General features: G+C 42.0%; 2 protein-coding genes across 8 annotated transcripts in view; one reads left to right on the plus strand and one right to left on the minus strand.

The window, feature by feature from the left end:
- Positions 1–3,507: 3,507 nt before the first annotated feature.
- RAG2 (recombination activating 2) lies at positions 3,508–5,232 on the minus strand. The gene has a single exon (XM_055422705.2). The coding sequence runs from the start codon at positions 5,230–5,232 to the stop codon at positions 3,649–3,651; it is 1,584 nt and encodes a 527-aa protein (XP_055278680.2). The 3' UTR covers positions 3,508–3,648.
- A 542-nt stretch (positions 5,233–5,774) lies between these two features.
- Positions 5,775–12,519, plus strand: part of IFTAP (intraflagellar transport associated protein) — a 69,458-nt gene continuing 62,713 nt past the window's right edge. For 6 of the 7 annotated variants that reach the window (XM_088843256.1, XM_088843257.1, XM_088843259.1 and 3 more), the window contains exon 1: positions 5,775–5,897. The gene's annotated coding sequence lies outside the window, so the exon portion shown is untranslated. Of the gene's footprint in view, positions 5,898–10,888; positions 10,947–12,519 lie in introns of all 7 variants that reach the window. The other variant, XM_055423856.2, reaches the window with a different exon arrangement.

Below are 12,519 nucleotides of genomic sequence, written 5' to 3' on the forward strand. Positions count from 1 at the left end.
GATTTGGGGTGATGGGGTCCAGAGGAGTTTTCCGGGAGGAGGAGCAGATATCTGAACTGGGATGTAAAGAGTGAAGAGGAATGAGCCAGATGGATTCGGGTATTGTCAGGAGTTATCAAGTGCAAGAGGGAAAGCATACCCTATGGAAGGAATGGGTTCCCCCAAAGCCCTGAGTAGCTGTGAAGTGACTAGGGAGGCTCACCACAAATGTTATCAGTTCAGCATTTGAGGAGATTGTGCATAAAGTGTGCAAGCATAAGCTCTTTAGGTGAGATGTCCCCACACAGAGAGTAGGAACACAAAGGTAAGCAGGAAGCAACAGGTCACATGGTATGAATGAAGATTTATGTGTGTTTCTTGTGCTGATGAAAAGCTGGGGGTCCCTGCCCTGGCCCCCTCTCCATGCCCGTGCCATTCCACGCCTCTCTTCTTTACTGTGTGCCCCAGACTGACGCTTTTCAGCTCCACAAACAAGACAAGCTTCCTAGACTTTAGACTGACTACTCCTTTCCCACTATGCTTTCCACTTTTCGACACATTGAACTTGTTTGTGTATTTTGCTCTTGTTTATATTTATACATATATGTGTGTCTATCTGTATAGATATATAGATCCATGTGTAGATATCTGCATGGGGGTCTTAGTTGCAGCACGTGGGATCTTTGTTGAGTTATGCCAGATCTTTTCTAGTGGTGCTTGGGCTCCAAGGGCTTAGTTGCCCCACGGCATGTGGGGTCTTAGTTCCTTGACCAGGGAATTGAATCCACATCCCCTGCGTTGCAAGGTGAGTTCTTAACCAATGGATGATCTTTGTGCTTGGAGAGGAGTAGAGTCCCCCAAAATAGTCACCCTGGAAAGCCATATACTTATTTATTGACATTATTCTGTGTAAACCATTTGGGATTTACTTTTAAAATCTGTTTGTGAGGCATATCAGGAAACCCACTTTGTTAGCTCAGACTTCACTTTTGGCCTAAAGTGACAATAATGCTGAAAATGATACCCTACTTGGCTTTGGATAACATTTGTCTGTTTCCAAAAACCAAGTTCATCTCTAACTGTTGAGTATCTTCAAGAGAATGAAACACAGACTCTGAAAGTGATTGAGAAGTGAGTCCTAGAGCTGTGTTAGGCAAAAGCATTATATCATCGGGACAAGTGAGTACTTGTCTAACGTGGTTCATTTGAACGTTTGCATGTGCTTAGTAGAAAAGTAACTTATTGTCTTCAAATCACATCTGGTAGACTCATTAGTGAGATGACTTAAAAAGACCTATTTTCACTCAGACTTATGTTAAGTAAAACCAAAGTACTTGCCCTCGACTTACACACACACACCCCCGAAAAGCAGCTCTAACTGAATCTCTCAGATTCTAATCGAATCTCTGATTACTGTATGTAATCACTTTCACTATGAAACAAATACATGTAATTACTTTTTAGCCACTTGGTCATTATAGACAAATAAGATAAGAGAAGATTGTGGGAATAACCACAATTTGAGGGAATAACATTTTGAACACTGTGGAGGCCATTTCAGCTCCCACTCATGTCACTTTCTACTGACAGATAAAAAAGAAATAAAAGCAGAGTGATCTTGAGAAAATGAAGCAGGATAATTTTGCCGATAACTGGGTAACTGCAAACGTTATAATAGGAATAAATCAATGTAAACAGAAGACATTTTTCATATTTTATCAGTTTTATTAGGTAATAGAAACAACAAAAATCAAAACAATGGCACAGTAAATTATGCAAAAAGAATATTCATCAAGCAAAATTACTGAAACAAAGTGAACATGATTTAATTTTTTCAGATTTATTTCAGTATCTGAGGCATGAACTGTTAGCAGAAATTTTCAGCGGGATTTCATCTCCTGTATGGTTCATATTTCCCCTAAATTTGGCAATAATACCTTACACATTGTGGACTCTGAAAACAAATGAATGAGAGGCTATGGTCTAAGCTCTTGGGCTAAAATGAAACACATTTCCAGCAAAATACTCCAGGAGTGAAGACATTTGTATCTAAAGTCATCTAGTTATCCATGGATGTGAAGCCACAAAGTTAACAGTTCTTTTAATTTCAATTCTAGCAAGTATCTAATTGAACCTGAGCAAGCTCAATGATTCTACAACTTTCACTAGCAGCAAACACCACATACCAACTAGACTCATAAACACACATATATTTCTTTTTCCCTTTTAAAAAATTATCTACATATTAACTTTGTCAATCTCTAAACTTTTATTATTTGGGTAAATAATCAATATTACTTGTGGAAATAATCTCTCATGAGATCTAGTTAGAGATTCTTATTGTACTGGGACTCTTCTCCCTGTTTCAGAGAGCTAAGTATCAGTGGACTGAATTTTCATTAAATCTCTCAAAGAACTGTTTCAACAGATTAGCTTACTTTATCATCTCTTAACCATATGCTGAAGCTGAAACTGCAATACTTTGGCCACCTCATGCGACGAGTTGACTCACTGGAAAAGACTCTGATGCTGGGAAAGGTTGGGGGCGGGAGGAGAAGGGGAGGACGGAGAATGAGATGGCTGGATGGCATCACCGACTCTGTGGACGTGAGTTTGAGTGAACTCCGGGAGTTGGTGATGGACAGGGAGGCCTGGCGTGCTGTGATTCATGGGGTCGCGGGGAGTCGGACACGACTGAGCGACTGAACTGAACTGAACTGAACTGAACCATACGACTGGGGAGGAGAGGAGGGCCGGTGGGCGGGAGTGGGGGAGGAGTCTATGAATAAAGTGCATGTGGAGAGCTTGATAAAATGTAACAAACAATGTAGATTCTTTTTGTCTTTCTTCATGTCAGTGGAGATTATCTATTTTTTTCTGTTTAGATTCCCTGGTGACTCAGACGGTAAAGAACCTGCCTGCAACACAGGAGACCTGGGTTCGATTCCTGGGTTGGGAAGATTCCCCGGAGGAGGTCATGGCAACCCACTGCAGTATTCTTGCCTGGAGAATTCCCATGGACAGACAAGTCTGGTGGGCTACAGTCCATGGGGTCCAAAGATCTGGGCACAACTAAGTGACTAAACACAACAGTCTATCTATCTACCTACCTACTTATCTCCTTATAGATTTTCTGTATATGGGCATAGTCAAATGGCCATCTTTGAGGTGTACAAAGAACATTCATGTGGGATACAGGTGATCTCAGTTTTAATTTCTGGTCAACCACCAAATTGTTATAATCCACAAAATAATTCATTTAACTCCTTTGGGTGTTAGTTTCTTTACTGGTTAAATTTGTATAACTGCTTGGTGGATTATTTGTTACCAAAAGTCCTATAAAGGATGTAAGCATACCTTGATTATTATTACTACTTCTCTGTTTAAGATTCCTTGAATAAAAATTCAGATCATAAATTCCATTGAATATAACTTTGCATAAAATATTTTCAAAATACAGGTTATAGGTGCTGCATAGGTCTAAACACAATGACTGTATTCAGTATGGCATTATAAGCAGTTTCCCCTAGTACTTTACTCATATAGCTAAATGAAAACATTAGATGTCTTCAATAAACAAAAGTACGAAGATAAATTTTATCATTGTTACGATTCTTTAAAATAAGTTTAAAATTTTGATGCACTTGAATCTGAAAGGCTTTCATGGAACTAATCAAACAATCTTCTAAGAAAGGATTTCTTGGCAGGAGTAATAATTTTCCCAGAACCCTTTTTGTGGAGGGATCTCAGTGGAGGCTTTTTTAATGATTGAACTCTTTTGGGCGTTTGCAGTGCTCTTGCTATCTCCACATGCTCCTTGCAGTAATATTTATTGCTTCCTTCTGATAGTTGGATGAGTGTGCGTTCTGCCAGATCCATACACTGGGCATGGACCCAGTGTCCATCTCCATGAGAGCAATAGATCATGGCAGGTTTGTTGAGCTCAGTTGAATAAAACGGTACCCAAGTATTGATATCCACATCACAAGTAGGGCAGCATGTAATCCAGTAGCCTGTCTCAGACTCATCTTCCTCATCATCTTCATTGTAGGTGTCAAATTCATCATCACCATCAAAACTGTTTGCTTCTGCACTGAAGCAAAATTCTTCTGAGTCTTCGAAGGGAGTGGAGTCCCCTGCGTCTTCTGTTGACGTCTGACTACTCGTGAAAGTTTTCTGATCTTCGTTCACATCGTCTTCAGCACATTTCAACGTATAGAAGTAAAATGCTTCTGAAACAGCCTGTTTATTGTCTCCTGGTATGCCGAGGAAAACAGTTCCATTTCCCATGTTGCTTCCAAACCATATCTTGCTGTGCTTAATATCTGGGGTCCAATCTGGGGTTTCCATCTCATGAATGTCTATCTTGTTATCCTTGAAAGAGATGATGTTGCAGAGCATTCTTTTTTGATTTTCAAGCTGATAGCCACCAACAATAACAAATTCATCATTGCTTATTTGAGTCAGGATTGCGCTGGAGACAGAGATTCCTCCTGGCAAGACTGTGCATTCCACAGCTGGGCTACCCAGGGGGAGATCAACCCTTATTCTGTACAGATTGGCAGGGCGGATGTTATTGGCAAGTGAATGGCCTCCTAAAATATAAACGGTATCATTTCTGGCAATGGAGACATGAAAAGATAGTCCATCTTGAAGTTCTGGAAGAATGTATGACGTAGAGCACCCAAATTCAAAATCCACCAAGAAGACATGGGGCAGGCAGTCAGCTACACTGTTCCATTTTTCTGTGGTTCTTTGGGCAGAAGGTATGTATGACCGTCCTCCAAAGAGAACACCCACCCTTTTCCCTCGACTATACACTACATCAATGGAATGACCATATCTGCCTTCAGGAACATCTCCTACCAAGTCCTTCTCTGTGCAGCGAAAGGTAACTTTTTTGTTGTTCTTGCAAACAACAGACATCACATAAATCTTATCTGAAAGCTCATTGTTTGGCGTTTTTCCTCCATGGATGAGGTACTGATGCTTTTCAGACTCCAAGTTGCCGCTGAATGTGCAAGTGGCTGGGTATCGAAGAGGAGGAAGGTAGCAGGAATCCTTAGAGAAAACTGCAGGCTTCAGTTTGAGATGATTATGCTTTACCTCAAAATGGAAAACTCCAGTGGGGCAAGACCTCTTGGGCCAGCCTTTTTGGCCAAAGAAGAAAACTTGTCCATCAAAATTCATTAATGAGAAGCCTGGTTGAATCAAGGCTATGCTATTACCGACTGTTACCATCTGTAGTGACATATTCTCTGACGGTGGATAGATCTTTTATCTGAAAGAATTACAGAAAAAAACAAACTTTCTTTACTTACTTCATCTCTTCATATAAAATCATTATGTGTAGATTCCCTCACATGCAAAAAGCATGTTAAAAATAAAGAATTGTCCCATAAGTTTGCAGTGGAACAGCAAAAATTCAGGCGGATAGACAAGCAAAGAGACACAGAACCTTTTTGCTTAAAACAATCGTAGCAGCTGGGAACTGTTTTAGACATGGAAAAGACTCTGATGCTGGGAGGGATTGGGGGCAGGAGGAGACGGGGACGACAGAGAATAAGATGGATGGATGGCATCACCAACTCGATGGACATGAGTTTGAGTGAACCCCGGGAGTTGGTGATGGGCAGGGAGGCCTGGCGTCCTGTGATTCATGGGGTCGCAAAGAGTCGGACACGACTGAGCGACTGAACTGAACTGAACCGTCCCTTTGATTTCTGGGAATTGTAGTCATTTTCCCTTAAAGATTCACCACTTGTCTGCAGAAAGAACTACATTTCCCAGGAATCCGTTCTCTGTGGGACGTGTGGCTCCAATAGTTGCTTCTCCAGGAGACAAGTTTCGCTGAGTAAAGACGCCAAAAATGCGAAGTGACTAGCTGCTAGCCAAGACAGAAAACTAGGGAATGGGAGGTGAGAATGGCTGATTTACACCTAACATCCGGGATATGGGAAAGTTGCGTACCAGGAGGGGCGTCAGGCTACCCCGGCCCGGGTGTTGTTGGAGCCTCTCCGGGCGACTCATAAACAGATGACCGGGTAGGAAGCACTGCTGCTTCTGGCCGGAGTGGGGTTGCCTGGAAACCGCCGCCTGAAGAGACTCCTGGCCGAGGTGTCCTCACGGACTCCTGCTGGGACGCTTTGGAACTTGGACTCAAAATTGCACACTTGGGCATCCTGAGGTTGCTGGGGCGGGAGTTTGAAGGGGGCACCGAGAGTACAGAGCTGTGACTGTTTTGCAGAAGCAAAAGATTAGTCTCTGAATACCCAGCGTGCTGGGGATAATTTACCTGATATTGGTGTTTACCATTCCTGTATGTAGTCATGGAAATATGGTAATTAGACTTTAGCGAATACCTCGCCAAAGGCTGTTTGTTTTCTCAGCTGCTCTTGCTTCGGTTTTAGACTTCTTTTAGGGAAGCAGAGAAGTTTTCCAACACGTCTTCTCTCCCCTGCCTATTCCCCTCCCTCCCTCCTCCCTCTTTTTGGATAAGAAAATGAGAGTTAGTGGCCATTATTTCAGATCCCTTTCCTGTTCCAGAACCTCGAAGTAATTCTTTAGTAATTCTGTTGTAAGCAAGCGTTAAGAAAAGAGGTACCAGAATTATACAGAATGAAATATTTGTGTGATTTTTAAAAAGATATTTATCAGATGAAGTAAGCTTGATTAATTAAAAAAATTATTACCTACCTTGAAGAGATATCAGGAGGCTTTATGTGAAATACACTCCCTGTTTGCAGACTAAATTCCTAAATTAAAGGAAACAAAAAAAGTAGATTCCTTGACTTCTAAGAATAAACTGTTAATGTTTCAAAAACAGCTAAGAGGATGGACTCTGAAAGTTGACTCCCTGGATTCAAATCCTGGCTCTGTCACTTCCTATGTTACCTTGGGCAAGTAATTTAACCTGTGTCTAGTTTCCTCATCTGTAAAATGATGATTTCACCTACCTCACGGGTTGATGTAAGTTGTGATTAGTAAGTTAATACATGCAAAGCACTTAGAACAGGGCTTTGTACACTGTAAGTCCTAGTTGTGATGATTATATTTGAACTTATAAAAAGTAAGGTTGTTAATGCATAGTTAGCTGATTAGAAGGGTTTTAAGGTCTGAGAAGGCAATGGCAAGCCACTCCAGTACTCTTGCCTAGAAAATCCCATGGATGGAGGAGCCTGGTAGGCTGCAGTCTGTGGGGTCGCTAAGGGTCAGACACGACTGAGCGACTTCACTTTCACTTTTCACTTTCACTTTTCATTTTCACACATTGGAGAAGGAAATGGCAACCCACTCCAGTGTTCTTGCCTGGAGAATCCCAGGGACGGGGGAGCCTGGTGGGCTGCCGTCTATGGGGTCACACAGAGTCGGACACGACTGAAGTGACTTAGCAGCAGCAGCAAGGTCTGAGAATCTGGTTAGTGGGTGTAGCTTGATAATTTTTTAGACTGGTGAGAATTGAATAAACATATGCAAGAGTCAGTCCTAAAGAAAATCAGTCTTGAGTATTCATTGGAAGGAATGATGCTGAAGCGGAAGCTACAGTGCTTTGGGCACCTGATGCGAAGAACTGACTCATTGAAAAAGACCCTGATACCGAGAAAGATTGAAAGCAGGAGAAGGGGACGACAGAGGATGAGATGGCTGGATGGCATCACCAAGTTGATGGACATGAGTTTGAGTGAACTCTAGGAGTTGGTGATGGACAGGGAGGCCTGGCGTGCTACAGTCCATGGGGTCACGAAGAGTCAGACATGACTGAGTGACTGAACTGAACTGATACAACAGAAGGGGCTTCCCAGGTGGCTGAGTGGTAAAGAATCTGCCTGCGATGCAGGAGATGTGGGTTTGATCCCTGGATTGGGAAGATCCTCTGGAGGAGGAAATGGCAACCAACTCAAGTATTCTTGCTTGGGAAATCCCATAGAGGAGCCTGGTGGGCCTGTAGTCCACGGGGGCACAAAGAGTTGGACACGACTGCATGCATAGGACAGAGGTGTTGGTGGTAAGCTCAATTTAAGTAACAGGGAATATTTCATTCTTCTTGTTCCCTTCCACTAACTCCTGATTAAATATGCAGACTCTAAAGTTAGATTGTCTGAGTCCAAATTTGGGCTGAAACACGTATTTGCTGTTTAACTGTCTTGGCCAAGTTTATTTCCTCTCTTTTCTTATCTGTGAAGTAGGGATAGTATTAGTATCTATTCATTGAGTTGTTTTTGAGTAAATGGGATGACACACGTAAATCACATAGCACATATGTGATTATATATGCTGGTACATAAGAAGTATTGAATAAACATTAGCCTGCCAATGCAGGAGACACAGGTTTGATCCTTGGGTCAGGAAGATCCCCTGGAGAAGGAAATGACAACCCACTCCAGCATTCTTGCCTGGAAAATTCCATGTACTAGTCCGGGAGCCTGGGGGGGCTGCAGTCTATGGGGTTGCAAAGAGTTGGATAGGACTTAGTGACTGAGCATAGCACACCACACAGCAAACATTATTTGATGCTCTAATTTATTTTATTCCCCCTGCAAAGTTTCCTTGGGCCATTCGGAATCTATGGTCAGTCTAATGCAGCTTTGGTGGGGCTTTGAAGATCAGATCTAGTTAATTGCTAATTATTCTCTTCTAGTTATTTTTAGCTTGGGAGATTCAAAGTGTGATATTTTAATAATCATCTTGTGGGTTATTAAAGCAAACGAGGAACTGGTGAATGAGAAAGATTATGCCTAAGGTTATGAAGCAAGCCTCTTTCTTCCTCAGACATGGTGGTTTGTAGGTTCAGCAACTTGCCTTGCTTATGAAATAACCTGGGCAAATATTTTACTTACTTGTGGCCTATCTAGGTATACGCGAAAGAAGGCATCTGTGCAACTAAGAAAATGCTCTCCATCGGAACTGAAAGGAAATATTGTTGGGACTCAGTTTAGTAAAGGAAAACCAGCAGTGATTACACTCAGCATGATGCGCAGATGATTTTCAGAGTTGCCCACTCTGGGGTTGAGGGAGCACCAGCGCCAGCGCCTGCTTGTTGTAAACACCAGGGAAGACTGGGCTTCACACAGTACTGACTGGGCTAGAAAGCCCGCTGTGCAGAAGTAATGGGTCCCAGATCCCAAGGAGTGACCATACACCAAGAGTGCTTCCTTTTAAACAGAAAGTTTGACTGTAGCCTATTGGCTTCATTTTAAAGTTCATGGGGATTTTGAATTTTAAATTAATTTTTATTGGAGTATAATTGCTTTGCAAAGTTGTGTTAGTTTCTCCTGTACCACAAAAATGAAACTGCCACGCATATACATATATCCCCTCCCTTTTGGACTTCCTTCTCATTCAGGTCCCCACAGTGCCTTAAGTAGAGTTCTCTGTGCTATACAATGTGTTCTCATTAAAAAAAAGAGGTTACTAACGAAAAATTGGTTACAAATAAAGTTCACAGGGATTTTGACTTCTCATAAAGGAAAACATGGTTATTGTAGATTAAGCAGAAACATTTTCTTCAGCAAGACATGAGGAATACTACCTCTTTGTATAGCTTTTTTGGGTCCCCAAAGATTCCTGACCTGTTTTCCCTTTGATGTCCTGCTCTTGGCTCACCCCATAATTACAGGGCCCTAAAAATAGTGGTAAAGTTGATGACTGTTAAGATGAATTACCTCTTCTTGTGACACAAAGCATTTGTGTTTTTAATTTTTAGGTTACATATTTTAAACCATGGCCAGATGACTTATGTATTTAAAGAATGAACAAGAACATTGAAAGTGTTTTCACTTTATTTTGCCATGTAGTTTAGATTTTGCAATTTTGCTTTACTAACTTAAATATGTCTTCACGGGAGTAGACTATGGTACATTTTCCACGGTTTCAATGTGACTCTCTTTGTCCCATCTCTGTTTTTAAATGAGTTTTTAAAAGGTGATACTATAACTAAAATAATCTACTGAAGTGGTTCTCTTTAAGTAGGCCAGATAAAAACAGGCAGGGTTTGAAAAAGAAGACGCTGTTCTTCGATTGAAGGAACTTTCAAAGTCAACACATTAAAGATTCTTTTTAAAAGACGAAATATGGGACCAATAAATTTATACAAGTTTCCCAACCCCATGCTAACATCCCTCAGCAGGGAGCTTTTCACTTATTCACTGTGAAGCTAGGGCATGGTTGAGAATCAAAAGAAGGCTGATGGTGTGAGGTCTGGGTTTGTAGTTCCCTGTGTCTGAACTGACTTTTTTTCTCTTCCAAAGAAAGCTACTGTACTCAGAAGCATTAAATCTTACTCATCAGCGTTGCCTACGTTTCCCTGATTGCTCCAAAATAGCAGGTAACCTCATGTAACTGCAGCCTTTTCAGTGTGTGAATTAACCCTATCTTGCACAGTTAATCAGGCTTGAGACACACATTGTTTGATTTCTTTTTTGCTGACAGTGGAGCCAGGATTGGGTCTTCCTTCTGACCCTTGTACCAGACAAGCATTTATGCCCTAAGATTAATATGTCAAATCGGATGCCACAGGAATAAAATCTATTTTTCAGCCTGAGACCAGAAAGCCCCTTTCTCTCCAAATTCTACATCATCCGTTCCCTATCTGGACTCCCAGTCCAACTGGAACTAACATATAGCTGAAGGGTCCCTAAAAGTTGACAAGCGTAAGCTCCTAGGTTTTAGCTCCAGTAGAAATGAAGTTATTGGACCTACCTGAAGGCCAGGGGTCTGCTCAGCCCTCTCTCAATCTTTGCCGCTAAACCCGGTATTAAATGTCAGCACTTGGGGAAGATTCACTGACTGCTGACTCTGACTGTGGCCTGCAGAAGGATGATGGTAAACAGAGCATGTATGTGTGCCTGCAGATGTCCCAGTGAACGCAGATCTAAGGGGAGTAACTGACTGTGACTTTTTTTTTCTTTAGATGGTTGAGGGAGATATCCACCAGGGTGTACCCTCAAGATTTAACTGTTTCCTTACTGGTGAGCAATGAAAACCTGATCTACTATTCTTCTGTAAAGACAGAAAAAAAAAGCCCTGGTAGAAACCTGATTTATTAAAAACATTTTAGAAAAATTAATATGATTTAAATAAATACTGGGGCTTCCCAGGTGGCTCCGTGGTAAAGAACCCACCTGCCAAGCCAAGCAGGAGACATGGGTTTGATCCCCTAGTTGGGAATATCCCCTGGAGAAGGAAATGGCAACCCACTCCAGTACTGGCCTGGACAAATTTTGTCCCATGGACAAAAGAGCCTGGTGGGCTACAGTCTAAGGGTTCGCAAACAGTCAGACACGACTTAGTGACTAAACAGCAACAAATAAATACTATCATAATTCAAATGGGAAGTTATTTTTCCTAAAACAGAAACTACTATTACCAGTGTCAGTGATTTTGAGTGGTCTTGTTTTCTTTAATGCAAGGCTCAAAAGGAGTTCTGTTTATGGGAGGCCCGACGAGTTGACTCACTGGAAAAGAGTCTGATGCTAGGAGGGATTGGGGGTGGGAGGAGACGGGGACGACAGAGAATGAGATGGCTGGATGGCATCACCGACTCAATGGACATGAGTTTGAGTGAACTCTGGGAGTTGGTGATGGACAGGGAGGCCTGGCGTGCTGTGATTCATGGGGTCGCAAAGAGTCAGACATGACTGAGCGACTGAACTGAACTGAATTGAACCACCAACTTTGTATAAGGCAACTGCTGTGTAGGATTGTACAACTGGGTGATTAAGAAAATGGGCTTTAGAGTCAAGTGGCCCTGGTTTTCTCTGCCACCTTTGCTGTTTTCCAGGTGGAGTCATCTTACTCCTTAAGCCTCTGTTTCCTCTTCTCTGAAATGGGGATAGAAATATTTACCTCAAAAGATTGTCGCAAAAAGATTAAATAAATGTTCCGCCAAGGAAAATATTCCACAGTGGTCTTAAAAACTGTGATGGTAGCCTCCCCCATCCCTACTCCAAAGTTTCACAGTCAAAGGAAGAATAAACCAAAGGGCTCAGAACAGATGTAAAAGCTGGCTTAATTTTTTAAGATAAACTATTTCTTAGAGCAGTTTCAGGTTTGCAGCAAAATTGTGTGAAAAGTAGAGTTTCCCATATACCTGGTACGCCTACTCAGTCATAGCCTCTTGTTATCAGTACCTCCCGCCAGAGAGAACATTTGTTAAAATAGATGAACCTGCGTTGACACATTGTGCTGTGCTTAGTCCCTCAGTTGTGACCAACTATTTGCAACCCCATGGACTGCAGCCCACCAGGCTCCTTTTTCCATGGGGATTCTCAAGGCAAGAATACTGGAATGGATTGCCATGCCTTCCTCCAGGGGATCTTCCCAACTCAGGAACCGAACCCAGATCTCCCGCTTTACAGGTGGATTCTTTACCCACTGAGCCACTAAGGAAGCCCACACTGACACATTAGTACCACTCGAAGTTCAGAGTTTATGTTAACATTCACTGTTGGTGTTGTACATTCAGAGGGTTGGACAAATGTAAAATGGCATGTATCTTATCATTATAGGATCGTGCAGGGTATTTCACTGCCCTAAAAGTTC

Source organism: Moschus berezovskii, chromosome 14 (assembly GCF_049115385.1).
Source record: "Moschus berezovskii isolate FMDL1 chromosome 14, NW_MosBer_1.0, whole genome shotgun sequence".
Taxonomy (NCBI): domain Eukaryota; kingdom Metazoa; phylum Chordata; class Mammalia; order Artiodactyla; family Moschidae; genus Moschus; species Moschus berezovskii.